Source organism: Macaca thibetana, chromosome X, assembly GCF_024542745.1.
Source record: "Macaca thibetana thibetana isolate TM-01 chromosome X, ASM2454274v1, whole genome shotgun sequence".
Lineage (NCBI taxonomy): Eukaryota > Metazoa > Chordata > Mammalia > Primates > Cercopithecidae > Macaca > Macaca thibetana.
Genome location: NC_065598.1, coordinates 43,289,678 through 43,317,158, shown reverse-complemented (window position 1 = coordinate 43,317,158; position 27,481 = coordinate 43,289,678). Strand labels below are relative to the sequence as shown.

Genomic DNA, 27,481 nt, shown 5'->3' with positions numbered 1-27,481 from the left:
CCTTCAAATTTGTTCTTCTCTTTTAAAACTGCTTTGGCTATTATGGGTCTCTTGCATTTACATATACATTCTAGGATCAGTCTCCCAATTTCTGCAAAAACAGTCAGCTAGGATTTTGAAAGAGATTGTGTTAAAAACATAGTTCAATTTGGGAAATATCATCACCCTAACAATATTAAGCCCATGAACACAGGATGCCTCCATTTATTTACATCTTTAATTTATTTCAATGATATTTTGTAGTTTTAGGTATGTAAGTCTTACACTTCTTTGGTTAAATTTATTCCTAAGTATTTTATTGTTTTTTGATGCTATTTTCAATGAAGTTATTTTCTGAAGTTGTTTTCTTAATTTCATTTCAGACTGTTCATTGCCACTGTATAGAAATAAAATTTATTTTTAAAGATTGATCTTGTATCCTGCAACCTTGATGAACTTGTTTAACAGTTTCATGAGTTGTTTTAGTCAGTATCAGGATTTTCTATATACAAGATCATGTCATCTGCAAATACAATTTTTCTTCTTTTCTTTTTTTTTTTTTTTTTGGATTTCTTGCCTAAGTGCCCTGGCTAAAATCTCTAGTACAATGTTAAATACAAGTGGCCAGAGTAAATATCTTTGTCTTGCTCCTGATTTGAGAAGGAAAGCTTTCAATCTTTTACCATTGAGTATTATGGTAGCTGTGGGTTTTTTGTAGAAGCCCTTTATTAGGTTGAGGAAGTTCTCCTCCATTCTTAGTTTTTCTAGTGGTTTTATCATAAAAGGGCGTTAAATTTTGTCAAATGTTTCTGCTCTGTCTGTTGAGATGATCATGTGCTATTGGTCCTTCATCCTATTAATATGGTGGTGCATTACATTATTGGATTTTTTGTATGTTAAACTAACCTTGCATTCCTGGAATAAATCCTACTTAGTCATGGTGTATAAACCTTTTAATATATTGCTAGATTCAGTTTGCTAGTATTTTCTTGAAGATTTTTGCACTCTATATAGGGATATTGGTTTGTAGTTTTCTTGTGATGTCTTTGGTTTTGTTATTCAGGATAATACTGACCTCACAGGATGAACTGAGAAATCTTTCCTCCTCCTGTACTTTTCTAGAAGAATTTATAAAGAATTGGTATTAATTCTTCTTTAAACTTTTGGTAAAATTTACCAGTAAAGCCATTTGTGTCTGGGTTTGTTTCTGTGGGATATTTTAAATTACTAATTCAATCTCTTTTCTTATTATAGGTCTATTCAATTTTCTATTTATTCCTGAGTAGTTTTGATAATTTGTGAACCTAAATCTCTAAAAACACCTCCTGCGTTAGCATCTCTTACTCTGATCTTTACAGGTGTTATATGAAAATAGTTTCCATGGTCGTAAGTCTGGGAAATCCTGGTTTGTGTTCAATAGTCTTTTTTATTGCCAGGCTTCCTAGGACTCCTAATTTGTTAACAGGCACCTTGACTATCAAAGACAGGGATAGAATACGGAGCACTTCCAAAATTTATCTGACCACCAAATGCCCTGTTTTTGCAAAGTATTTTTAAGATTAATGTTGCTTAGAAAAAACTTGAGAAATATTCCCCTAGGCATACTTCACATTCTGGCTTGCACTGGCAGAAGCATGACATAACACAGGAAAATATGCAATGAAAGAGAAGCTGTGATAACCAGAATGTTTATTTTCCAAATGTTACACATGGGAATACAATTTCATTTGTATCCCTTCTGGACAAAAGGGCACATAATTCCACAACACCGAATCAAATAGGAGAAAGGAAGGAAACTGCTTGTACATCTAGCTAAAATTGCAAGTGCATCATGGGCTTCACGCGGAGTTTCTGCCCTCAGCCCGTCCTCCTCCTAACAAGACAGTGCAGTGAGAAAGTACATCAGAGCAGGTAGAGAGGGCCAAGGGCAAAGCAGAGCTTCTTGTCAGCTAAGCTGTTAAGTGAGTGCATTCACCTTTTGTATCACAGTGTCTGGGAAGATGTGGCCTTGCCCCCTACTACTGGATGAAGTTACTTCAGTGATGGCTTTATAACCATGATGGCAGAGATAGGGTGATGGCATGGAATGAAAGGGTGGATGAACTAAGAGCCATTATGCTCTTAGCACCAACTTCCCAGCATTTAAACATCAGAATAGTATTTTTTTTTTTTTAATTTACAGATTGGGAAAAGTCACAGATACTCAGGGCTACTCCACTGGTGGATGTTCAAATAATGATGTCGATTAGTGACTGCACCCATGTCTGTGTCCCAGGATCCACTTTTGTCACCCACTGCTGGTCCGCAAGTGTGAGCCACAGTGATTTCCTCCCATTGTCTCTGAAGCCTGATTTTTTTTTTTTTTTTCAGAGACATTTATCTGCTAGATATGGCTATGGAAACTAGGCTACTGTGTACTTTGGCAAATACATAAAACTAAATCTCAGCCTGAGGTTCAGTGTGTATCATTTGAGTCTTACGAATTACAGAAGAGCTATGGGAATGAAAGGTAATTGAATAGTTTACTAATCATTCTCTTCATTCGAAAAACCTGACATGAGAAGTCTTCTAAATGAAAACGACTCAGTTTCACAGCCTTCAGGATCAAAGCATTCACTACACTGAACTATAATTAACACTCAAGCTTTCTGTGATTCCATCAAGTATTTTCTTCTTCTGGTTGCATAAAACCCAAACACAAAGCAAAAACTAAAATGAAGTGCTATGAAAATAGTACTGGACTGTCAAATATCAGGTATTGACATTATTATCATTATTTGCCTCTTTTCGGTTTGAAGCTCTGTGTTTGCAAAGGTTAGTAATTAACTAGGCTTTTATGTCTGTCCCTCTTTCTTTCTCACTTCTGTAGGACCTTGAACCACTCTCATTATTATAACTTTCTCTTATCTCTAAAGTAGGAGTAACAGCCACTTACTAAAACTCTGTGGCCCAGTAGGTTTTCAAAAGGTATCTGTTCACTGAATTTGACATAGAAATGAAAAAGGTTTGAGTCTGCACGTGATACAGAGGGCTACATGGCAGCATCAATCCTATTAGGTGGCAGGATGAGGCAATGACAGAAAAGGTTTTCTAGCTGGCTCAACATGTGATCATGGGACAACTGAATTTCCCTTCTTCAGGAAGTGCCCAGAACGGACTAGATATGGGATTCATTGGACGTTAGAGGCTGTTTAAGATTTCAACTGTTAGAAGGCTACTTTGCAAAAGTTTGAAAATTAAAGATCAATGATTGAGTCTTTTGGCTGGAGTAATGTGCATGCCACTGGGGTGAGGACAGGGGTTGCTGAGAAGAAATAGGAAGGAAGTAAAAAGCAAGGAGGAAGGAGGAGATTTTAACCTCCGAGAGACAACTACATTCTAACCTGAAAGGTCAGAACCTCCAGGAATTCAGTTATCATGCAGACTAGAGCAATTTCTCTTGAGGAAGCTGCTCATATGATGTTTAATTCCATTCACAAAGTTCTTTTGGCCATTAACCCAAATGCTGAGGCCCTACATGATTACGTGTGATCACAAAGTCCCTCAGCCTGAGTGAGAGAAATCCTTTGTGTCTGACTTAACTCCCTTTCTATGCTGCCAGTTGGGGGGGTGATGCTAGGTTACTTCTCAATGAATGGTTAGAAAACAATTCCTGTAGTGAATTAGTCCCTATTAGAAATGAATGGAAGGAAGATGAGAGGGGTTCTGTTGGATGGATGGGCGGTTACAGTGGCACAACAATGTGGATGTACTTAATGCTACTGAATTAACTGCACACCTAAAAATGGTGAAGATGATAAATTTTATGTTAGTGTACTTTACCATTTTTTTTAAAGAAAACAAAATGAGTGGAAGAAAAAATCTAATAAGTAACTTATTTTGCTATATACTGGGTTGTCGCTGAGTAGGAACTTTATATTTTTGAAACCAAATCTGAGATGTAACCCTTAGAGTTTATAGGAAGAAGGAGCCTCTGAGAGGAGATGACTAATGCTGACCTAGCTGTCCAAACAGTGCAGAGCTTTAAGAGGGATTCTGCCATTAAGCTCTCTGGGAACTCACAGGCAGCAAATGAAGTCTTTTCAAAGTGAGGGGGGAAAAAAGAATGAAAGTTACTAAAAACTAATTTTTTACCAGCTGTCTTCATATATCCTTATACTGGATACCGGATAGATCAAACTGAAAATATGTAAACATTTTTAGCCTCTCTGCTTTTAAAACCTACTCAGAATTGTAATTGAGATAAGAAAGCAATCCCTCCTATATTACCTCATTTCTATCATCAAAACATAATTTCTTACCATGAGCACAGGCCTGTCACCGCTTGCTTGTCCTTACCTAACTGGTATTTTGTTTGTTTGTTTGTTTGTTTTGTTTTTTCTATCTTCTACCCTGACTTATCCAAATTAGTAATACTTGTCAAGAACCACTTCAAATCCTAATCAGGCAGGATATAATGGCATAACATAAAATACTGGCCAATACTTGGGCCATACTTTGAATAATAAGTTTACATGGATCATTTAACAAAAAGAATATATAGCCAGCAATTTCAAACCATGCCTTAGACCTCCAGACTTAGTATTTTAATAAAATAATAGAATCCATCTGTGGTCTTCAGCCTGCTGAGCCTAACTGGGACACTCCGGGGGCTGTTTAGCTGCCAGGTGCTCACTGAAGGCCAGAGGACCTCTCAGACTACAGCTCAGGGTGCAAGAGAAGAGAAGAAGCCACTGTGCCACATACAGCTCCCATGTACAACCACTGTGAACTGTGAACTGCGAAATGTGAACTGTGTCACATACAGCTCCCATGAACGACCACACCTATATCCACAGGAGTCCCTGTTTCCACAGCGGCATCTTACAACTCCAGAGCCTTTTGGGATAAAGTGATTTTTGTCATATCTTGGGGCAGTTTATTAGAAGGGTTCACAAGTTAACTTTGGAATAAAAAACAAAGTGATGTAACCCACAGAACACTGGGCTCAGAGCTGGAAAGCTACACTTTGGCTCCTACGCTCTCTGAGTTGGGAAAAATAATGCTGTTTATTCCTAGGACCATTGGGAAGCTCACGTGAGGTAAAACATGTATAGGTACACTACAGATGGAAGGCAATATTAATAGCATGGAATCAGGAGGGATGAATTCAGGTGTTTAAAAGAAAGGAGGCAAATATACAACAAGTAACGTCCCTATAAGGACTTAACACTTTCTGCTTCCTGAGTTTCCTTCTGAGAGGGATTGAAAGTGAAAATGTATCCTTCTTTGAAGACAAAAGAAACGTCTTCTGTGAGTTGGTATGGACAAGGTGCTAAAAGAAACTTCAAATGAAATGTCCCTTATCCAAAAGAAATTCGACTATAAGCCATGGGTCAAACTCTATTAGCAGTGAGGGGTTATATCTGGTAAGCATTAAGACAAACTCAGCTTTCTGTATGGCCTGCTGGCTAAAACCAAGTTTTCCTCTTAGCAACAACAAATTTACTTAGTATTCCAGAACATACACATTGTGAAAAGCCTTTGATTTCAGTCGTTGGCATAGAAACCTGGAGTAAAGGGCTGTGGGAAGAATAGAACTAATAAAAAAAGAAAAAAAAAATGCTTGCTGTTACTGTCAGCAAAGTCTATGGTGTTTTAAATAAATCTTTATCACACCATTCTCTAAAAACAAATGGGTGGTATATATTTATAGTCTCTACTTTTATTTAGAGAGGATGTGAAAAGCAGGAAGAACGTGAGAAGGCATGTAATTGTCAATTTCTCCTTTGACGTAGCCTCTGCAAAATGCCTTGCTCCATTTCTGGCTGGGTTCTCCCTCTCTATACCCCTCACCCTACCTGCGTTATGATGTGTGGGAAACTCACGGAAAGAAAAAAAAAAAGTAGAATCCAACATTTTCATTATTTCTGCAACACATAGCACTGCAAAATTTAACAAAACATCTCCACAACTCAATGAAACACACTCATGCTGATGGAGCATCTTATTTACTAATGCAAGTAATGAATCAATCCACTTGGCATTCAGATCCAGCTGCTTCCCCTATGCCATGCAGAAGAGAAGAACTGATAAAGAGAATGTTTTATTTTATTTATTTTCAAAATTATATTAAAAAAAAATTTTGTAGCAATGGGGGCCTCACTATGTTGCCCAGGCTAGTCTCAAAATCCTGGGCTCAAGCAATCCTCCTGCCTCAGCCTCTCAAAGTGCTGGGATTACAGGCATGAGCCACTGCGCCCAACTGATAAATAGAATGTTTTAAACATATCTAGCTATTGCTTCTTGGCTTTTTGGCTAAGATCAAGTGTAAAAACATCTAGCTGATGCCATTTAAGAATCTACCTTTAAGGTTCACAACGATAAGATTAGTTTATATTAATTTCACAGATCAGATATAATCTCCCCAATAAAACCATGTCAAACTCACAAAATTCATAAAAGCTGCTCACTGTAGAAACCAGTCAGGAACCTATTATATAAGAATCAGGATCTACTAAACCAGAATTAGAAGAGGGATTCTATTCACAAGATCCATGAAGGATACAGGCAAAAATGTTAGCTAATATTTATTTACTGTTCTTATTTACTTGTCTTCTCTCTTTAGATTAGAAGGACCATGACAGCAGAAATTTTGATCATTTGTTCACCACTCTATCTGCAGCCTGGAACAATATCTGGTACAGAGTAGATTTTCCTCTGTAAATACATATTTCTCTCAAATACATAAATATAAATATTAAGCAATGAGTGAATTTAGCATATCAATGTGAATCCTCTATGAATGTGTAGATAGGCATAGTCTCAGAAAGAGAAGGGATCAGGTAGAGGAAACACCACTAAGGTGTATCCTCAGTACTAAGGTGTATCCTCAGTATTCATCTGAGAGGCTCAGGCTTGGAACTGCACACTGTCTTGTCAAAACTTGCACTGTAAACACAATCTAACAAAGGTAAAGAGTAGTTCCTTGGTGAATAGTAAAAAGCTTCCTAGAATAAGCTGACACTAGATGTGTTACAGACTGTCGACAGTGTTTAAACAATTTAAACATTCTTCAAAGTTTCGCATTGGGAAAATTTAAGAGCTGAAGCAATCTGGGCCACAAAGATTATTGATTGGTTTATGTAGACAATGGCAATCCTCCTCTTCATTTCAGTGTTATTTACAGAAACGAATATTGACTATATTAGATTATGAAAGCTGAAGTTGTCACAAAGCAATGCAGAAAGTGTCACAAAGACAATTTGCATTATTAACCCAATACACTATCACATTGGGGAAACACCCACTTTTCCTCTAGAAGTAGAGAAAAACAGTGAGAGTTAAGATATTTTAGGCCGGGCGCGGTGGCTCAAGCCTGTAATCCCAGCACTTTGGGAGGCCGAGACGGGTGGATCACGAAGTCAGGAGATGGAGACCATCCTGGCTAACCCGGTGAAACCCCATCTCTACTAAAAATATACAAAAAGAAAAAACTAGCCGGGCGAGGTGGCGGGCGCCTGTAGTCCCAGCTACTTGGGAGGCTGAGGCAGGAGAATGGCGTAAACCCGGGAAGCGGAGCTTGCAGTGAGCTGAGATTCGGCCACTGCACTCCAGCCTGGGCGACAGAGCGAGACTCCGTCTCAAAAAAAAAAAAAGATATTTTAAAATAAGTAGAGTTACTTTTAGTATACAATTTATTAACCATCTTATCTGGAATAATGAACTAAATATCTTCCTGCTTTTCCCTAATATAGTTTCCTGATCATCATAAAAACATCTACTATAACGAGTACTTCTCATTCCAGAAATGATATGATGGATTGGAAAACACTAGCAAAAAAGCATTCATTCAGATCAAATAAACTAAACTTTAACCAACCCACTACTTTTTTGCCTTAACATTGCTGTCTACCTTGGGTGAAAATATGTGTTCTCTGAAAGGTTAAAGTATGTGAGAGGATGGTTTAATGATATGTATTTCTATTTTTCATCTTTTCATTGGATGAGATTAAGTGTTCAATGAAAAGAATGATGCTTACCATCTGAAATGGGTAGCTATTTGTAAATAAGTACTAAAATTCAAAATAGAGCTTCAACATTTATTTTCTGACAGTTAAATGGCTATTTTCCAGTTACTGCATCCATCAAACAATAACCAAGGCACAGTGATTGTACCATAGCAGGTAGTTAACACTGCTCTTTCAGGCTTCTGGGCCAAAAGATTGAGCAAAATGGTCACCAGCACTGCATATGGGGACACAATGAAGGACACAGGATGACCATCAGAAGAGAGCTGCCAAAAAGAGCCAGGACAAGCACAAACTGTAAGGCAGCTTCCTGGAGTCCACAGTCCCTGACAGTAGAATCTGGACTATCAAGAGATAGCATAAAGTCAAAAGACCTTAATCTGAATTCCCTTACTCCCTTAGGCAGGTTACTGGGCCTCTGAACTTCAGACTCTTTCTCTGAAATGGCAAAATAACCCCTAACTTAGGATCCATGTGAGGGTTAAGTAAGATAATGGAGGGTTAAGTAAGATAATGGCACAGGGCCTGGAACATACTAGGAGCTCAGTAGGGAGGGTAGTCATTATTATTACTATGGGAGTGGTACTGACCTTGAGGGATCAACCACAGTGGCTGTGATTTAAAGGTGCCATTTGTTGTCCAAAGCATAGGCACGGTATGTGTTTTAGCACATACCTGCCACATGCTGCATATGCAATAATTATGGTCTAATATTACCATTGTGTTGATGTGCATGGCCATGCAATGGCAAAGATCCAGAGGTTGACAATGCCTTGCATTCTTGTTTGTTTGTTTTTTCTTGAGACGGAGTCTCCCTCTGTCACCCAGGCTGGAGTGCAGTGGCGCGATCTCGGCTCACTGCAACCTCTGCCTCCCGGGTTCACACCATTCTCCTGCCTCAGCCTCCCAAGTAGCTGATAGCTGGGACTACAGGCGCCCGCCACCACGCCCGGCTAATTTTTTGTATTTTTAGTGGAGACAGGGTTTCACCGTGTTAGCCAGGATGGTCTCAATTTCCTGACCTCGTGATCCACCTGCCTTGGCCCCCCAAAGTGCTGGGATTACAGGCGTGAGCCACTGTGCCCAGCCTCTTTTTTTGTTTTTATTTTATTTTCTGCCTTACATTCTTGAAAACAGCCTCGGGCTACCAAGTCCAATGCCATGGCAAGATGCCTTTGTCCAGTAGGTTAAGCAACAGCGCAGCCATATTTGTATTTTTGTGAAAGAAAAATATGGTAGAAGTTGAGCAATTCTCCCCTCCAGAAAGCTGAGGTTGTTTTTTCCTTAGGAACAGGACTATCAGGGTAGTGTGGATCCAACCTTACAGCGGGCCCAGCAGCAGCAACAATATCAAAAAAGGGACCCTGGATGCTACTCTTAATATTTCTCTTTCCTTACTTAGGCACCTAATGTGGCATACATCAACTCCTTAAGTCTTTCCATTAGTTCACCCTCTATTAAAGCTTGCAGCAGGACCTTCTCAAAGTACAGAACAATTACATCTGGATTTCTAGAAAGCAGGGTTCCCAGTAAAGCCCAGAAAATTTCAGAGACATCAGAAAGTCTAACACTTAAGATAAGTAATTTGTAAGGTCCTGTTGGGAAGATTGGACAGCATGTCAAGATCTGTTGATCACTTTCAGGCAAAGTCAAAATTCTCAAACAGAACTTTATCATTTTAACCCCACCTTGCCTCCATCAAGAACAACGAGGAGCTAAATTACTTACAAAAGCTGGCTGTGGGTGCCACTTTCAAACTATCACCTTAGCATCGTGCTTTTTATTTTTATTTTTGAGATAGGGTCTTGCGCTGTTTGCCCAGGCTGAAGTGCAGTGGCATGATCATGGCTCACTGTAACCTCGACCTCCTGGGCTCAAGCCATCCTCTTGCCTCAGCCTCCCAAGTAGCTGGGACTATAGGACATGCACCACCATGCCCAGCTAATTCTTAATTTTTCATAGAGAAGAGGTCTCACTATGTTGCCCAGGCTGGTCTAGAACTCCTGGTCTCAGACGATCCTCCCACCTTGGCCTCCCAAAGGGCTGGGATTACAGATGTGAGCCACCATACCCAGCCCAATATCAAGTTTTAGACTGGGCATGGCTGGGAGACTAGCAGGTACCTAGCTTGAGGACATACTTGTAAATTTCCAGTTTTTCCCAGTTTTTAAAATGTACATAAAAGGAACATGAAACCGGAAGAAGAGTAAGAAAGTAGGAAAAAAAAGTGGTCTTTCAATGACTGCATCTCCTTGTCATATGAACCAGGCTTCGGTGATATTGACAGTGAGATACCTTACTATAGATGTGTGTGTGGCCAAACAAACATTGGAGATCCAGCACATCTCCATTCAGAGTCCTCAGTTTCATTTCCTAGGCCATATATTGGGATAATGAAGAGCACGCACTCAGGGGTTAGGTAGACTGTTAGGAGTTTTATAGCCTTGTCAAGTCACTTTAACCTCTTTGAACTTCTGGTTTCTCATACTTAAAATGGGGATGATAATGCCTGCCTAGCAGGGTGGATGTAAGGATTTAATGAGTTCATGCATAAAAAGCTTTTAGTTGTTGTTTATTGTTAGCCTCCAGGTAAACTAAAAACCTCTCAGCCTCTGAATCTTATCAGCATGAATCTGCTCAGATTCCAAGATAATCATCACACTCATTTGCTTCCCAGTTGGAGTGGAGAGTGAATTTACGTGACTGTTTAATTAGTAGTTGAGTGCAAAGGGTTTGGTCTCTCTCCTGATATTAAATGTGAGAATACAGGTAAAAGTGCTTAATAAATGTTAGCAGCTATGATTCTTACTGTTGTTATTACTTACTAGTCCATGGAAACACTGTGCAGTGCAGAAAAGAGAAAATGAGGAAGCAAAGGGGTTTTTCCTTTTTGATCACGGCCTGTTGTAACCAGAGTTCCTAAATACTTTGTGAAATTTATTATACTTTCTTCATTCCTCCCTTGACCTCTTAACCCACAGTTTTTCTAAAGACTACTGATTTTCAAGTCCAACAGAGCTTAAAGGTCAAAAGAAAAGAAAAGAATAAAAAGACTACTGATTTGCTTTTTCACGTCTGTCACCACCAGACTATCCCAAGCATCTGAAACCACGTGGCTATCAGAGTTTACAAAGGTTTCTGGTCTCTTCTGATTGGGTATCAGTGTACATATGTCACAAGTATCCTCAACTCCCAGGACACACCCAAAACTCTGTAGCCTTCAGACCCACAGTTATTGCCCAAGGTAGAGTAGGGGAAGGGATGTATTTGTTGAGAAGTGATGTGGTTATTGGTGTGGGAATCCTGACATTAGAATGAGTAAATAACCCCTTCCTCAGTGACACTAGCTCTAGGAAGTAGGCTGCAATGTCAGATGGGAAATTTGATTTCTCAAGGCATGTTTCCAGACTCCAGCCACTCCATGTTTGGCTTCAGTGAGAAAGAAAAACACTGGCAACAGCTGTGGATATCAGTGGCTAGAGTTTAAACAATCTCTTGTTTAAACAGTAGGAAACTGCACAAACAAGCTAGACTTCCCAAGAGTGAAGGCCAGGTACAGAGGAAATAAAGCATTCCAAATAATGCCAGGTAAGAATGAGGATGAATAACCAGTTCAAAGGCTAAAGAAGTGGCCTCAAACTCTTGTGTTCCTTGGGGCTCTAGAGTTGCTTCCTAGGTCGCTCAGGGATTGCCTGCAGCTGGGGGAGGGGAGTGTGCATGCATGTGCGTGCGTGTGTGTGCACGTGTGCGTGCACATGTCTGTTGCAGGCACCCGCCGCCCCCACCCCAGTGCCCTTCAAATGCATTAGGAGGGAACCCAGAGCCTCCCATTCCTACTCTCTGGGAGTGAGGGTAGCTTGTGAGGGCCACTGAGGGTGACGGGGAGGAAGGCCAAGCTGAGTCATAATATCCTGCAGTGATTCCAGGAGACTTTAGCGATTTTTTTCAAAAGAAAAAGAAAAAAGAAAACAAGAAAAGAAAGGCAAATACTACTTCAAAGTCGAGAGCCTACTTTTACAATTGCTTTGAAAGAAAAATAACTAAAAACAAACCAAATGTTTCCTCAAATAAAATGTTTCCCTATCAGTCACTTGGGTGAAGTCAGCCTTACCTTGACATATTGAACGAGACGCTCACAGACATTCACTTTGTAAGTCTCTATGCCCAGCTCCTTAGACAAGCGTAAGATTCTGTTTTGGGTTGGTCCCACGTAAGCTCCACCAACATCTACGTAATTAACATGCTCATTCTGCAAAAAGAGAAAAATTGGTCAGAGGACTTTAGTTAAAACTTGGAAAAATGTGTCTTGTAAAAAAAAAACCCCATTTATTTTTTTAAAAGTTAATTGTGCCTTATGTCTCCCCTATAAAGAGCAACTGAAAATGGCAGTCTTTCCTCGTCCACTCAAGAACTGGGGCACAATCCTGTCTAACACTCATCACTAAGCACCATCATTTGGCAAAGCTATTGGTAAGGTCAACTAGGCAATACAATGCATAAAAGATAAAGAACACTGTAGTATATTCTGCCAGTTTAGATCCTTTACAAAACATTTAAATTATCATGTGAGCTTCTCTCTGGTGTTATTACTGGAGGAGCTACCCAAAGCCTAATTCCCTAATTTCCACCAGGTGAAATCTTAAATCAGTCCACATTGATGGTTCTAGATGCTATTTTAAAACACTTCCAGGAAAGAATGCATCATAGGAAAAGAATACAAGAAGGTATAAAAAGATTCACATATCACTAAATTATTTACAAACATGCAAACCCTCTATCATAAACTAAAATTGTTTACTTGGCCTTCCTCCCTGTCACCCTCAGTGGCCCTCACAAGCTACCCTCACTCCCAGAGAGTAGGAATGGGAGGCTCTGGGTTCCCTCATAAATACAGTTCTCCATGCTTTTCAGCTGTTTTTATTAATTGGCAAGTCCCAATGATTTAATCAATAAATTGAATATTGGTGAGCTGCAACCCCTCCATGGCTTTTTTTTTTTTTTTAATAACTAAAGGGTCTGTGTCTATTTTGTTGTGTATACCAGTTCTCAAGCATGTTGTCATGCCTTTTTTCCTTGTTTGCCTGATTATTTTTTATTGAATGCCACCCATTGCACTTGAAAACATGCAGAAATCATTTCAATCCTAGGAAGATGGTATCTTTCTCAGAGAGGATTTATGTTTGCTTCTGCCCACAGCCTGGGACCCTCACAGTACTAGATAACTTTATTCCATTTGCAGTACCTGAGAGGATTTGAGGCTGGGCCAAAATGCACATTTGAACTAGCTTTCTTGCCATTCACCCTTGGTCCTTAGATGCAGCCCAACTCCACAGCACAAGGAGTTGACCAATACTCCCCTACAAATTAGTACACACTTCATGGGGTTCTGGACTTGACCTGTCACCCTAGCTTTGCACTAGATCCAAAGCACTGCTCAGCCTTCGGGAGCTTCTTCAGTGGTTAGCAACTCCCCCTGCCACCCAGGGAAAAGTAGGTTAATCTTTTCCAGATGTTGGCCCAGTGATTCTTCCCTATCTTGTTAGCTTGCTGGCTCTTTGATGCTTTAAAGATGTGTGTGTGCATGTGTGTGTGTGTCTATATAGTGCAACTTGTCTAGTCTCTTTGTATTTTGTTATAATTTACCTAATCTGTTATTTCCAGAAAATTGTCTAGTATTATTCAACATTTCCTTCCTGGAGCTACCCAACCCGATATTATCTTTCTATTGGAGGATATGCTTTGCTAACATTTTGTTGAGAATTTTTATATCTATGTTTATATCTACGCTAACATTTTGTTTAGAATTTTATATCTATGTAAGCAATATTGAGACTGGCCTATGATTCTCCTTTCTTCTACTGCCTTGTCTGTTTTTTGCATTAGAGTACTGCTAATCTCCTTAGTTAGTGATCATACTTTTTTCTATTCTGTAGAAAGGTTTGTATGTAAATAAAGTGATCCATTCTTTGAACATTATGTAGAACATACCTGTAGAACTATCTAGGCTTGGTGATTTTCTTTTTAGGGAAAATCTTAAACTACACATTTAATTTATTTTTAGGTTAAAGCACTACTCTTCTATTTCCAGACTAAATCAATGTTAACTTTGATGAATTATATTTTTCTCATAATATGTACATTTCATATATGTTTCAAAACTGTTGGTTTAATGTTCATGGCATCTTCTTTTCATTTAATTATTCTTTATTGTATCAGTAATTATATCTTCATTTTCATCTTTTTTTATTATTATTTTTTGAGACAGGGTCTTACTCTATCACCCAAGCTGGAGTACAATGGCATGATCATGGCTCACTGCAGCCTCGACTTTCCTGGGGTCTACGAATTCTCCCACCTCAGCCTCCTGAGTAGCTGGGACCACAGGCATGTGCCACCACACTCAGCTAATTTTTGTATTTTCTGTAGACTTAGGGTTGCTCAGGCTGATCTCGAGCTCCTGAGCTCAGCACCTGCCTCAGCCTCCCAAAGTGCTGGGATTACAGGCGCAAGCCCCACATCTGGCTCTCATCTCTTATTTATTTGGGGTGTTTCTTTTTCTGGAAAAATCTTATCAGACACTTCTTGTGTATCTTTAATAGGTCTCTTCAAATAATCAACTTTTATTTTATGGATCCTCTTTGTTGGGTGTCTATTTTCTTTTCTTTTTTTTTTTTTTTTTTTTGAGACGGAGTCTCGCTCTGTCGCCCAGGCTGGAGTGCAGTGGCCGGGTCTCAGCTCACTGCAAGCTCCGCCTCCTGGGTTCACGCCATTCTCCTGCCTCAGCCTCCGGAGTAGCTGGGACTACAGGCGCCCACCACCTCGCCCGGCTAGTTTTTTGTATTTTTTAGTAGAGACAGGGTTCCACCGTGTTAGCCAGGATAGTCTTGATCTCCTGACCTCGTGATCCACCCGTCTCGGCCTCCCAAAGTGCTGGGATTACAGGCTTGAGCCACCGCGCCTGGCCTGGGTGTCTATTTTCTATATCATTGATATGTGCCCTTTTTACCCCTTCTTTGGATTTATTTTGCTCTTACTTTTCTAACTCTTTGCATGATTAGCTTATTTATATACAGCCTTTTTCTTTTCTAATGGAAGAATTTAGACTATATATCTTCTAAGTATTGCTTTAGCTGCATCCACAACTTTATATTTTCCATTATTTTGCAGGTCTCAGTATTGTCACGCAGAAAAGGAAAAAAAAATAAGCTTATCTTTATTTATGTTTTCCATCTGAATTTACGCTACCCATATGATATGAAAAACCTTGGGCGGAAAATTTAAAGTGTCAATGCGGGTGGTTGAAGTAGACTCAAATCCTTTTCCCCTAGGTCTCAAATAATTTACACACAGATAAAGTTCCATGGAAAATTAGCAACCCACAGCCAAGAGTTACAAAACATACGTGCAAACAAGGCACCAAAAGAAAATAAGCAGAAAAAATAATCCAGAAAGACTTTGTAATAGTTGAATTATACACAGAATCTAAAAGTACTATGTAATATATTTTAAATAAAATAAGCCATTAAAACTAGGAGCAGGGGAAAAGAAACTGAAAATATTATCAGGTAGATTTAAAAATAACTACTAGTGATAAAAATGTACTAATTAAAATTTTAAAAACTCTGTGAATGGATTAAACAGTATATTCGACATAGTTAAAGAGTGAGTAAACTGCTAGATCTGAATAAATTATATAGAATGCAGTTCGAAGATAAAGAATTGGAAAATATGTTGAGGAGGTAGTTAAGACATGGAAGATGGTGTCAAAATATTAAGTAGTATAAAAAATAGTGGCTGAGGATTTACCAGCATTGTTGGAAGATAAGAAACCCAACAGGTCCAAAGAATGATAAATAAAAATAAATTCTCATCCAGACACAGAGAAACTGCAGTATACCAAAGAAAAGAGCTCTCAGAAGCAATTCTTTTTCAGAAAACGAAAGAGGCAAATCGTACATACTCTGAAAAAAAAATCAACAATTAGACTTAACGATAAATTAGACTTCAACAATAAAAATACAAGCCAGAAGATAGGGGAATAATATCTTTGCTGTTCTGAGAGAAAAAAAAAGAGGAAGAGAAATTCTAAATAGAATTTGTTACCTGTTAGAACTATGTTTTGTCAAGCTGACAAATGTACAGAGTTTAGAACCCAGATTGGAGGAAAGGGTATGTTTCAAGTAGAATGAAAATGGTTACAAATAAAAGGTCTGAGATTCAAGAACGGACAGTGAACGAAGATACTGGCAAAACCTTTAAAGAAAATGAAGCAACATCAACAATAGAATAAAACAGAGAAGTCTGCTGGTATGTTCAAGAAATAGCAAGGAGGCCAAAGTGGCCAGAACAATGTGAGCAAGGAAAAAAGTTGAAGATGAGGTTACAGAGGTTATTGGCAGAGCAGGTCACTTAAAGCCTCCCAGGACATTGTAAGGACATAGGTTTTGACTGTCAGTGAGAAGGCGGCGGGGGGGGCCTTTGGAAGGTCTTGAGCAGGGAAATGCTAAAATCTGACTTACATTTGAAAGGCTCACTCTATGAAAGAACAGAATGTAGGGGGCAGGAGTAAAAGCAGGGAAATCAGGAGCCTATTGCAGTAATCTGGCCTAGGGATAATGGTGGCTCCCACCAGGGGATAGCAGTGGAAGTGGTGGGAAGCATTGAATTCGGATATGTTTTGAAGGCAGGGCCAACAGAATTTCCTGACAAAACAAATGAGGGTCTGGTAGTGTTGAGCATGACTCTGAGTTTTTTCAAAGTTGCCATACTCTAACATGGAGAAGGTGGCTGGAATAGTGGCCTTGAGGAAGATCAGAAGTCTAGTGTTGGATGTGTTATGTTTGAGGTGTGTATGCAACATCCAGGAGATCTACAAATTTCTAACTTCCATGTCAGATGAGCACAGCATATTGTATTCAGCATGTTACTTATTTCAATGAGGAGTTGGGGTTTTCATTCTGCCGTAATACCAGAAATGAAGTGTTTCTGTGACTTCTTTAAGGTGTCCTCATATAATGTTTATTCTCTCTTTTAGTAACCATCAGTGCTGGCCTTTAAACCTTTTCTAATCTCCAACATCCATTTTGAGATAGAAAGACCAAAACTGGAATCAGTACTCCAATAAATTTCTGGGCTTTAACAAAGACAGCAAGAGGACTCCTGGGAGTTTCCAAACATGATGTCTTTAGAAGGCTGACACTATAGTTAAAGCAAATAATCCTAAATGAAGCAGTAAAAAGAGTGAGGCATTTTGCAGAATGTTTCTTTACAAAGTAAAAACATTCTAAATGAGGTACCTGAAGTTCAGCATGAAGACACTAGAAGCAGTAACAATGTATTCTACTATGTTGCACCTCAGTCTTTGGGGTCTTGATTTAGATCTCACTACTCAGCCTTTGCAGAGGTCACAAACATGCAACAATATTGGCAAACAAATACACCAACCCTGTGGCAGCCCTGCAGGCATTTCAACTTTATTAACTTGACCTAATGCATCATGGATGAATCACATTAGGAAAAACAGGGAAGTTTTGAACTAATGAAGACCCATCTGAACAGCTTGCCAGGTAATACCAAATTTGACATTCTGGTACTCAGAGATCCACAGTAGCTTTTACGGCATCTCCTCCCAAAATTATCCTAATTGATTATGTTATTATAAACAATTTTTAAAAATATTTGCTTCAGTTTCTTATTAAATACAATTTTCATGCCTGTTTCCTTTTTTAAATTTTTTAACTTTTTGAGTCAGGGTTTCCACTCCTGTCACCCAGACTGGAGTACAATGGTGCAATCTCGGCTCACTGTAACCTCTGCCTTTTGGGCTCAAGTGATTCTCCTACCTCAGCCTCCCAAGTAGCTGTGACTACAGGTGTACACCACTGCACCTGGCTACTTTTTGTATTTTTAGTAGAGATGGGGTTTCACCATGTTGGCCAGGCTGATCTCAAACTCCCAAGCTCAAGTGATCCACCTGCCTCGGCCTCCCAGAGTGCTGGGATTACAGGCGTGAGCCACCATGCCCAGCCTCCATGCCTGTTTCTTAAAGCCCTCTTTTTCTCCTTCTCATCATTTGGAGTATAAATGCTAAGTCCTAATTACCAAGCATTTCGGAGATTCCTTTCTCACATTCCTAAGGGGGGTGTAATATCATGCTGAATAGACAAGAATGGTTCCTGAGTGATGCTGACATATATAAATGACACAGCATGGCAAAGTAATTGGGGCCTATAACACAGATGGGGACAAGTATGTTGGAATTCTCATTTCCCTTATACAAAGAAACTTGTTCTTAACTGAAAATCCATAACATGACTGATGCTCCTGTTTAATAACCAAAAGGTTTTAGAGATAAGAAAAATAGGGCTAAGGGACAACCTAATAACTATCTCCAAAATGAAGGAATATTTTTCAGAAAATGACAGAAGAATCATATCTAATAAAGGCATACAGGCAGAAGACGCAACTCTTCGTTTGCACTATAACACGCTGCCTTCAATTAGAATTTGAAGATGGAAGGGAGTTTCTCCAGGGACATTTAGATTGTATCTTATTAGTCAGATGAGAAAACTGAGATGTAAAGTGCTAATAGGACTTATCCAAGACATCATATCAAGTCAGTACAGAGGCTAGAATCCCAATCTCCTCACTCCCAGACCAATAGCTTCCCAGTGGACTACATCTAAGGGAGCACTCAGAAAATTTAATCTGGATTGGCATTAATTTAAGGCAAGCAAGCAAACAAATGCCACAGAGTAGCACTTCTATAGTGTCCCCTGGAGATGCTGTCAAAATGCAGATCCAGATTCAGCAGTTCTGAGACAGCCTGAGATTCCACATTTCTATCAAAATCCCAGTTGATTCTGGGGCTACTGACCCACAGATGATACTTTGCATAGCAAGGCTGTACAGCACCCTTAGAGCTGAGCAAAGCAGAAATAGGCTTAGATACATCCCTGTATCCAAAAAGGTAGGAAGCAAATGACAGAAGGGTAGCATGGCACAAGGTGGCTGAAATCGCTGCTATGAAATCCTAATTCAAATGTTGTCTGTAGGCTATTCCAATATCCATTGATATTTCCTCTCGCATGCCTGCTTCTATTATGCAGCCTACTATTGTGAAATACTTACTTTTCCAGGATCCCTGACAGCTGAGGGTAGCCATGTGACCCAACTCTAGCCAATGAGACTAAAGCAAATGTCTGCTGGGGTCTTTTGGCGAAGGAAAAGCTTTGTTGCAGACAAGGCTGGTGCCCCCCTTTCACTCTCCTTTCAGGCTTGAGTGAGAACCTGATGCTTAGAATCTCAGCATCCATCTTGTTACCACAATACAATAAGCCTACATGCAAAGAATATCAGAGCAGGGCTGGGTGCGGTGACTCATGCCTGTTATCCCAGCACTTCGGGAGGCTTCAAGGCCGATGGATCGCCTGAGATCAGGAGTTTGCAACCAGCCTGGCCAACATGGTGAAACCCTGTGTCTACTAAAAATACAAAATTGGCTGGCGTGGTGGGGGGTGCCTGTAATCCCAGCTACTCTGGAGGCTGAGACAGGAGAATCGCTAGAACCTGGGAGGCGGAGTTTGCAGTGAGCCGAGATTGCACCACAGCACTCCAGCCTGGGCAACAAGAGCGAAAAACAGTCTCAAAAAAAAAAAAACAAAAAAAAAACAAAAAAAAAAACGAATATGAGAGCAGAAAGAAGAGCAAAAAGCGAGAGCCTGGACTATGTACCACCAGACTTCTGTGAAGTAATCAAATATTTGCATTGCTTACGCCATTCTGTTATTAGTCTAACTGAAGCATCTTCTAGTTAGATAGATGCTTCCTCTCTTTCCAGTCACTTCAACAGTCTGGTTTTGTCTTTACTCTCAATCTCCAGTCTTTAACACTCTATTTGTGTACTCTAGCAAAGGGGCTCATTAATTAATGAACTTCTAACTATCAAATGCGAGGGTTTTTTCTTTTGTTTTGTTTTGCCTTTATACTGTGTCAGTTGACAGGTGAGCACCCCTTCTTCTTTCGTCCGCTGACCTACCTATTGCTGCTCTAGTCTGGTCCTCCTCTTCTGCCTCTACTACTTCTCTCTGGCTCTTCTCCCTTTCTCCCCCACTTTTATGTGCAAAAACTTCCATCTTTGCCCCTATTTCCTTCCCAGTCTTCATTATCTCCCTACGTACTTTCGCCCAGAGTCAACCACCTGCAACCATTCCCTTAATAGTAGTAAATAATAGCATGCATTTTTTCCAGAATGGTGATGTAAGCCCAAGTATAAAAAAAGCAGTGATGTAGCAATAACTGGGCTTCTTTCTTATATCTAGCCAGACGCGACCTCAGGAATACCTCTGGCAGCAGCATACTTCTTAGGGAACAAGGGCCAAGGGAAAAGTTATGCAAAAATATGCTACATTTGTTCCTGCTTACTACGGCCACCACATTTCTCTTTTTGTTTGTTTTTGTTTTTTTTGTTTTTTTGCCACCACATTTCTATTAAGTTGTGTGTCATTGGATAAATAAGGAATCTAAGCGTGTGTGTGTTTGGGTGTGTCTCTCTGTGTGTGTCTGTGTGTATTGTGGGTGTATAGTCACTTCCAGTACAGCCAAACTGTTACTCCATCTGAGATACTACACACTTCATTTACGTCTGTAGTATGGAAATTATGACACTGTATTGAAGTTACTTGCTCATGTTTGTTGAATTCACTCCACTGAAAGTCAGAAGCTGTCAGTCTTTAGTGTGTACTTGTTAAAGAGAATGCACACTTATTTGATGGGAGTACTTTAGGACTATGGAGGACAAATGGCTTAACTGCATGAACTCTTGAGATCTCCTCTAGCCCTGTGATTTTCAGTGGTGCCACTTGTAGTTTGAGTGAGATATTATATTACATGTAAGTATTGGAATCACTTACCCTCACGGTATATGTTCTTCCTCCAACCCTGTCCCGAGCTTCTAAAACCAAAACACTAACGCCATATTCAGTCAAGAGTTTGGCAGCAGATAGTCCTAAAGGAAAAACAAAAGAGAGCAACGTAACATTCAAATGCTTAAAATCCAAGATTTAACCAGGTCTATACATCAAATAAATGCAGGGTATCATATACAATCCAGTGATTTTGCTGTCTTTCTAATACATTCTGGCCACACTATGATTAAATGAGCCACCAATTTTATTATCTATCATAAGGGATTCAAAAATAACTAATTTAGTCATCTTGCATTTCAGTTGGTCAACAGAAACAAAATGTAATGGTTTTAAAATATATGTATCTTGTTTTCTGGTGATAATCATATATTTAGAGAATTTCTGAGCCTCTAAATCAATCCCTATCATTTCCCTCATCCAGAAATCCTGATAGTATTAGCAGGAGAGACTATTTTCTTCAAAACTTTCTCTAGCTACACCAGGTCTCAGTATAACTATGCTTTGCTTTTCTCAACTTAAAAATCCTGTATAATCATGTCCTATGATTTACATTTTGATTACATGCTTGCTAGATCTTGTTTCCTTCACTAGTTTCTAAGTTACTATAAGGTAGAAACCATGCTTCATACTTTTTTCACTAGCTCAAACAAAGCTGAGAACAGGTTTTCACCTGTAATTAAAAGCCTTCAGGAAACATAAAATATTTTTAAAATCCAGCATAGTAATACCAGAAAAATTAAGAAAGTGTTGCAGATTAACATTATATCAAGGGTACATGCTACAAGCATGGTTTCTCACTGATGTTGACCTTGATCTGATCACCTGGCTGAGGTAGTGTTTGTCAAGTTTCTCCACTATAGTTATTCTTTTTCCTATCTTAACATACTACACTCCGAAAGAAAGGCCACACTTAAGGAGTGGAAAGTATGTTCCAGCTTTTTGAGAGTGGAGTATCTATATAAATTATTTGGAATTCTGCACTGGAGATGTGTCTCTTCTCCTCACTTACTGACTTCTTCAATCATTTACTTATTATCATATCAATATGGACTCGCAGATATTCGTTTTATACTTTGGATTAGAATCCAACACTATGTCATTTATTTCGTTGCTCAAATTCTTCCAGCTATGGTTATTGGGAGTTCTTTTACTTGGCTCCTATGCCCCTTTGACATGCCCCTATCATTGTGTGTGTGTGTTTGAGCATTTCCTTCCTTTCTAGTACTACACAATGCTCCAGACTCATCTTATCTTTCTCTGCCATGGCCTTAGAATCAGGTATTTCTTCAATGAGCTTTGGTCCCTTTTACTGAAGACCAGTATTAGAAACCAAGATCTGGGTTCTAGGTGTGTTCATTGCTACTGGGGTGTCATTGCTTCTAAGACCTCTCAGCTCACAGAGTAAAGAAATATATTGTGCATACACTTATTTTTAAATCTACATTCATTTTTGTACTTCAAATTCTTAGTTCCTAGTTAACTTTATACTTCTCATTATACTTCTCATAAACTTCTCATTGTTACAGAGACAAACATAATACAGGGAGAAAATGCTAGTTATATTAGGGTAAGGGAAATAAGAATGGCACCAGAGACAAGATTAGTAAAGTGATACAAATAATACCTAAATACGTATACAAGTGGTTGAGGAGAGGAACTAGTCTAACTGATTTTAAAACCCAGTGATTTGATAGTTCATTTCTAATGGTATATATCCTAAAGATAAAAAGAACTTCACATTTTTTTTCAATAATTTAGCTAGTCCTAGTATTAGCATTGTGATCCCAAGGCTGTCACATTTGTAGTATGTGATAAAACAAGTGAGTAATCAGGCTTGTGTTGTTGAGAAGCAGGTTTTTTAGCATGGAGATAAAGAAACTCAGATGTAAAAATGATGAGATGAAGCAGTAACCCTGTAGTCCTAGATATAAATTGAAATTATAAGTATGATCTCTGGATATACTCTATCTTTAAAAAAAAATTCCTTAGTTTTGTACAATGAAAAGGTCTAGAAAAAGTAACCTACCCAGTAGCAATGAACACTCCCAACACCTAGAGTGTTGTTTCTAAAAAATCAATTCTCACTACAATGAACTATGGCTTGTGACCTAGTGAGATCTGAGGCAGGAAATGTACAAGATGAGCCTGAACATTAAATCATACCAGAAAGCAAGGAGGCTGTCAGAGACTACTAGGATTATGTCAAAAACACTCAGGAGCCTACCTATATAAACTCCTACTGGCCAAAGATGAAATAATTTGAGTGTCAAATAAAGATAACAACTACAATGGCTTAAATCTATGAGTTCATAATAATACTAAACAAACACAAAAACTCTCATTTTCCACCTTTGGAAAATGCTAAGGAACGAACTTATCATTTTGAAAAATGATAAGCAAAAGAAAAAATCTAGCACTCATCCTACCTTTCCTATTTGCGCTGAACCTCAAAACAACCAAATAGCTAATGAGGGGAAGTTTCTCTGTATAAAAGTATGCTAGTTAGTAAGTGAAGACAGAAATAATTCAAATGTCAGCATTTTGCAACCCCTAATGAGTTAATGGATCTAGCATAATGATCATCAAGTTGCTAACACACACAGAAAAACAGATGAGACAAATGTTATCTGCCTCTTGATGGAAGCACACACCATTACCTATGAAGTAGTTTTGCAAGAATGAAGGGAAGGAGAGGGAACAGGAGGGGAGGGAGGGGAGGGAGGGGAGGGGAGGAGAGGGGAGTAAAGGAAGGAACAAATTAAATTCTAATGTGATCAGCCCTCTGTATCTGATACTTAGGGAACAGAGGAATATGTTAATACTACTGGGATGAAATGAACAAAATCCAAATTGTAGGAAATTATACAGGACTACCCTATTTGTTTTTTATTCCCTACTCACGCTCTCCTTCCCCTTTATCCTTCACGGGCTTTTCCCACAATAAATCTCTTAGACAGCTAGTTCTATCTTGATGCCTGCTCTCACAGAACCCAGTATTTTACTCATATACAGAATGGCATAGAATACACATAGCCAAATCAAGGATGAGTTTGGGTCTACAAGATCTAAAATATCTTAAAAGATATTAAGTCTAAACTATAATATCCAGCACTGCTATCTACTAATGTTTGTGTGCAATTTTGAGCCCTTCAAGTACACGATTCTTACATTGCTGATGCCCATCAAAGATTTAAGTATGTAATGAATTTTTGGAATCAGCTCACAAAGAAAGCCATCCCCTGACAGTTAAATAAACTCAAACCAATGTCTGCCAATCTTGGCGCAATATGTTTTCTGGAACACAGTCAAAGGCTTCTTGTGCTGACTAATGTAAAAACAGGATGAAGGTGAGATGAAAAATATGTTTATGCATAAATCTTTCTCCTTAGGCCGGGCGCGGTGGCTCAAGCCTGTAATCCCAGCACTTTGGGAGGCCGAGACGGGCGGATCACAAGGTCAGGAGATCGAGACCAGCCTGGCTAATACGGTGAAACCCCGTCTCTACTAAAAAAATACAAAAAACTAGCCGGGTGAGGTGGCGGGCGCCTGTAGTCCCAGCTACTCGGGAGGCTGAGGCAGGAGAATGGCGTAGACCCGGGAGGCGGAGCTTGCAGTGAGCTGAGATGCGGCCACTGCACTCCAGCCTGGGCAACAGAGCGAGACTCTGTCTCAAAAAAAAAAAAAAAAAAAAAAAAAAAAATCTTTCTCCTTATGTCTGATTATTTCTTTAGGGTTAAGTTCCAGAAGGGAGATGACTAAGTCGAAAGTGATGAACATTTTTAGGCTCAAAGTAATACTCCATATTTAAAAACAGAGAAACTCAGATGCAAAATTTTTATTTCTTCCCATTCCCTTTAATCAACCTAACTACAAACCAGTTAGGTAAATATACCCAAGGGTCTACTAGAATTGCTCTGGCAGCTCCTCTTCTAAGGAGGAGAAACTGGCTCTCCCCACACTGCCTAAGGGGATGGAGCGGTGGGGAACGTTGAACAACAGTGGTGGGGCCTGCAGCAGTTGTGCGCATAAATGGACCGCTTGGTGGCATCCAAACAGATCCATTTCATATGCCTTTCCTTGTTGCCTCTCACAACCATCCCTTGGAGTAGATTTCATTATCTCCACATTCCAAGTGCCTGATATGACCACAACAAAGTCTTCTGAAAAGCGAAGGATTTTACTTCTCACACCCTCACTTAGAGTCTTAATAAAATCGAATCTAGTATGTAACTCCAAACAAGTTTTATGCATGGGTTTCAGTGCCCATAATAAATAAACACTACTCAGGAAACTAAAAGGGGAGGGGGGAGCAGGGCTGTCTGGGCGAATACAATGACCACACCAGTGACAAAGGTCATTTTGCAGTTTGGCATTTAAGGATAAAACTAAATAAAATTTAAAAGCTGGTGAAAGTAGTTTCTACATGGCAGAAGAACGATTAGCCCTATGACAGCAAGGAGAGTTTAAACTCTTAGTTTAAGAAATGAGAAATATGTTTAAAATATTTAAAAAGGATTTCAGAGAAATGGTTTCTAAAAGGTCTTAGAATTTGAAGGGTGAAGGTTTCAGTTATTTAGGAAAATCTACTATATTAAGCATATTTCTTCTAAGATGCTGAATAAAAGAGTGCTAATGTTTCAGTTTGCGTGTTTACCGGGAAGAAGGCCTTGTTAAGAAATTTCCATGATAACTTAAAGGTTAAAATATATACAATATGAAAATAAAAGTATGATGCTGTTAGGAAAGTATTTTTGAATGCTTAGTAAGTCAAAGTACACGCAAATACTTGGAGCTCAGAAATCTTTTGTAATGTAATAACTGTAGCTATCTGCTGATTTGAATGGCAAAACCTGAAAATTATTCGTACTTTAAAATCTAAGTCTTAGATTACAATCAACTCTTTTTTGCACTTGTGTGTCACTCACTATGCATTCTACCCTCCCCTCAGCACTACAAAATTCAATGATCAGTTACAGAAAAAAAAAATGATATCTTAATTGTCAACCCTACAGATTAGTTTAAGGGCTTTTGACCTAATCTTTCGAAATATTTATTGAGCATTTTTTTGTAAATGGGATAAAATTGTTAGAAAAGATTCTTAAGTCTGAAGGCAAGTCACCAAATAAAATGTGGCTACTATAAAGATAGCTTTTGTAATCAAATATTTTTTCACATTTTATTATGAAAAGATAAAAAGCTCATCTTAAATCTTTTATTTCATCTTGTTCCAAAGTAATATAAATTACTAAGCAAAAATGAAGAGCATTATGCATTACAGCTCTCCCTTTCTTTCATTTTCCATCATTTAATGGCCACATAGAAACTAGTGATAAGAAGCCTGTTTCTCACCACTCCCCACCCGCATAAGGGAAGGGTTTGATACAAGTATGCCAGTAAATGATTAACAACCAGTCCAGTAATGGGAAGCGGGGACTGTTTCACAGCATTTAGATTTTCACAGCATTTAGATTTCCATGGTGTATATGCACCCTCATCATGGGTTTCAAACTACTAGTGTGATTTCAGGCTACTAACATTATTGTCCATTAAATCAGCAAGTGTTTATGATATTCATTGGGATGTAGGAGATGTGGGGCCACCTTGGTAAAAGACCATTGGACCAAACTCTCAAGTATCCTAGTGTCAAAAATGTGTGATTCTCTCACCCATGTTTTTGAGAGAAGAGGTCTAAGTGAACACTAACAAAATCTACCATCCCCTATACTCAGAGCTCTTCCTCTCCCAAACCATGGCAAACAGAGCTCATTAGGAAGAAAAGAGCCCAAGACTCCTGAGTATCCTGTGGTTTTCTTTTTTTCTTTTTTCGAGATGGAGTCTCTCTCTGGTCGCCCAGGCTGGAGTGCAGTGGCGCCATCTCGGCTCACTGCAAGCTCCGCCTCCCAGGTTCACGTCATTCTCCTGCCTCAGCCTCCTGAGGAGCTGGGACTACAGGTGCCCACCACCACGCCTGGCTAATTTTTTGTATTTTTAGTAGAGACAGGGTTTCACCGTGTTAGCCAGGATGGTCTCCATCTCCTGACCTTGTGATGGGCCCGCCTCGGCCTCCCAAAGTGCGGGGGTTACAGGCGTGAGCCACCGCACCCGGCCTATCCCGTGGTTTTCTGCGAGAGTAGAGAGGTCAGAGAAACTATATTCACAAAGAGTTTGTTAAGGCCTTATTGTGTGAACAAAGAGATATGATAGATTTCACAATGCAAAAACTTGAAAACAGGAAGATAGCAGATCATAGCACAAGCAGATCTTTAATTAGTTTGCATTAAGTATTCTAAATAGGGACGATGAGTTTAAAACAATACAATTCCTCTCCTAATTTCTCTCTCCTCAGTCATTTGCAAGTTACAGAAACCAAAATAAAATAGGTTAACGGATTTATCAGAGAGGTTTAAAAAAAAAAGTTAGTCTGCTAAAAGCACACCTTGTTTGAGAGAGTTCAAGGCAATGTGGGTCCTGGTTATTAGATCAAGAGAGCCTGGGTGAGATGTTGTATGCAGCCAGCAGTGGTGTTACCATGGCAACCTCAAACCAAGCTCCAAGTTCTTAAAGCAA

General features: G+C 39.2%; 1 protein-coding gene across 1 annotated transcript in view; it reads right to left on the bottom strand.

Moving 5' to 3' along the window:
- LOC126945545 (amine oxidase [flavin-containing] A-like) overlaps positions 1–27,481 on the bottom strand; it is an 85,552-nt gene that overhangs the window by 42,266 nt on the left and 15,805 nt on the right. The window contains exons 2-3 of the mRNA XM_050775579.1: positions 20,900–20,994; positions 12,100–12,237 (exon numbers count right to left, since the gene is read on the bottom strand). Coding sequence (XP_050631536.1) covers positions 12,100–12,237; positions 20,900–20,994 — 233 coding nt within the window. The remainder of the gene's footprint in view (positions 1–12,099; positions 12,238–20,899; positions 20,995–27,481) is intronic.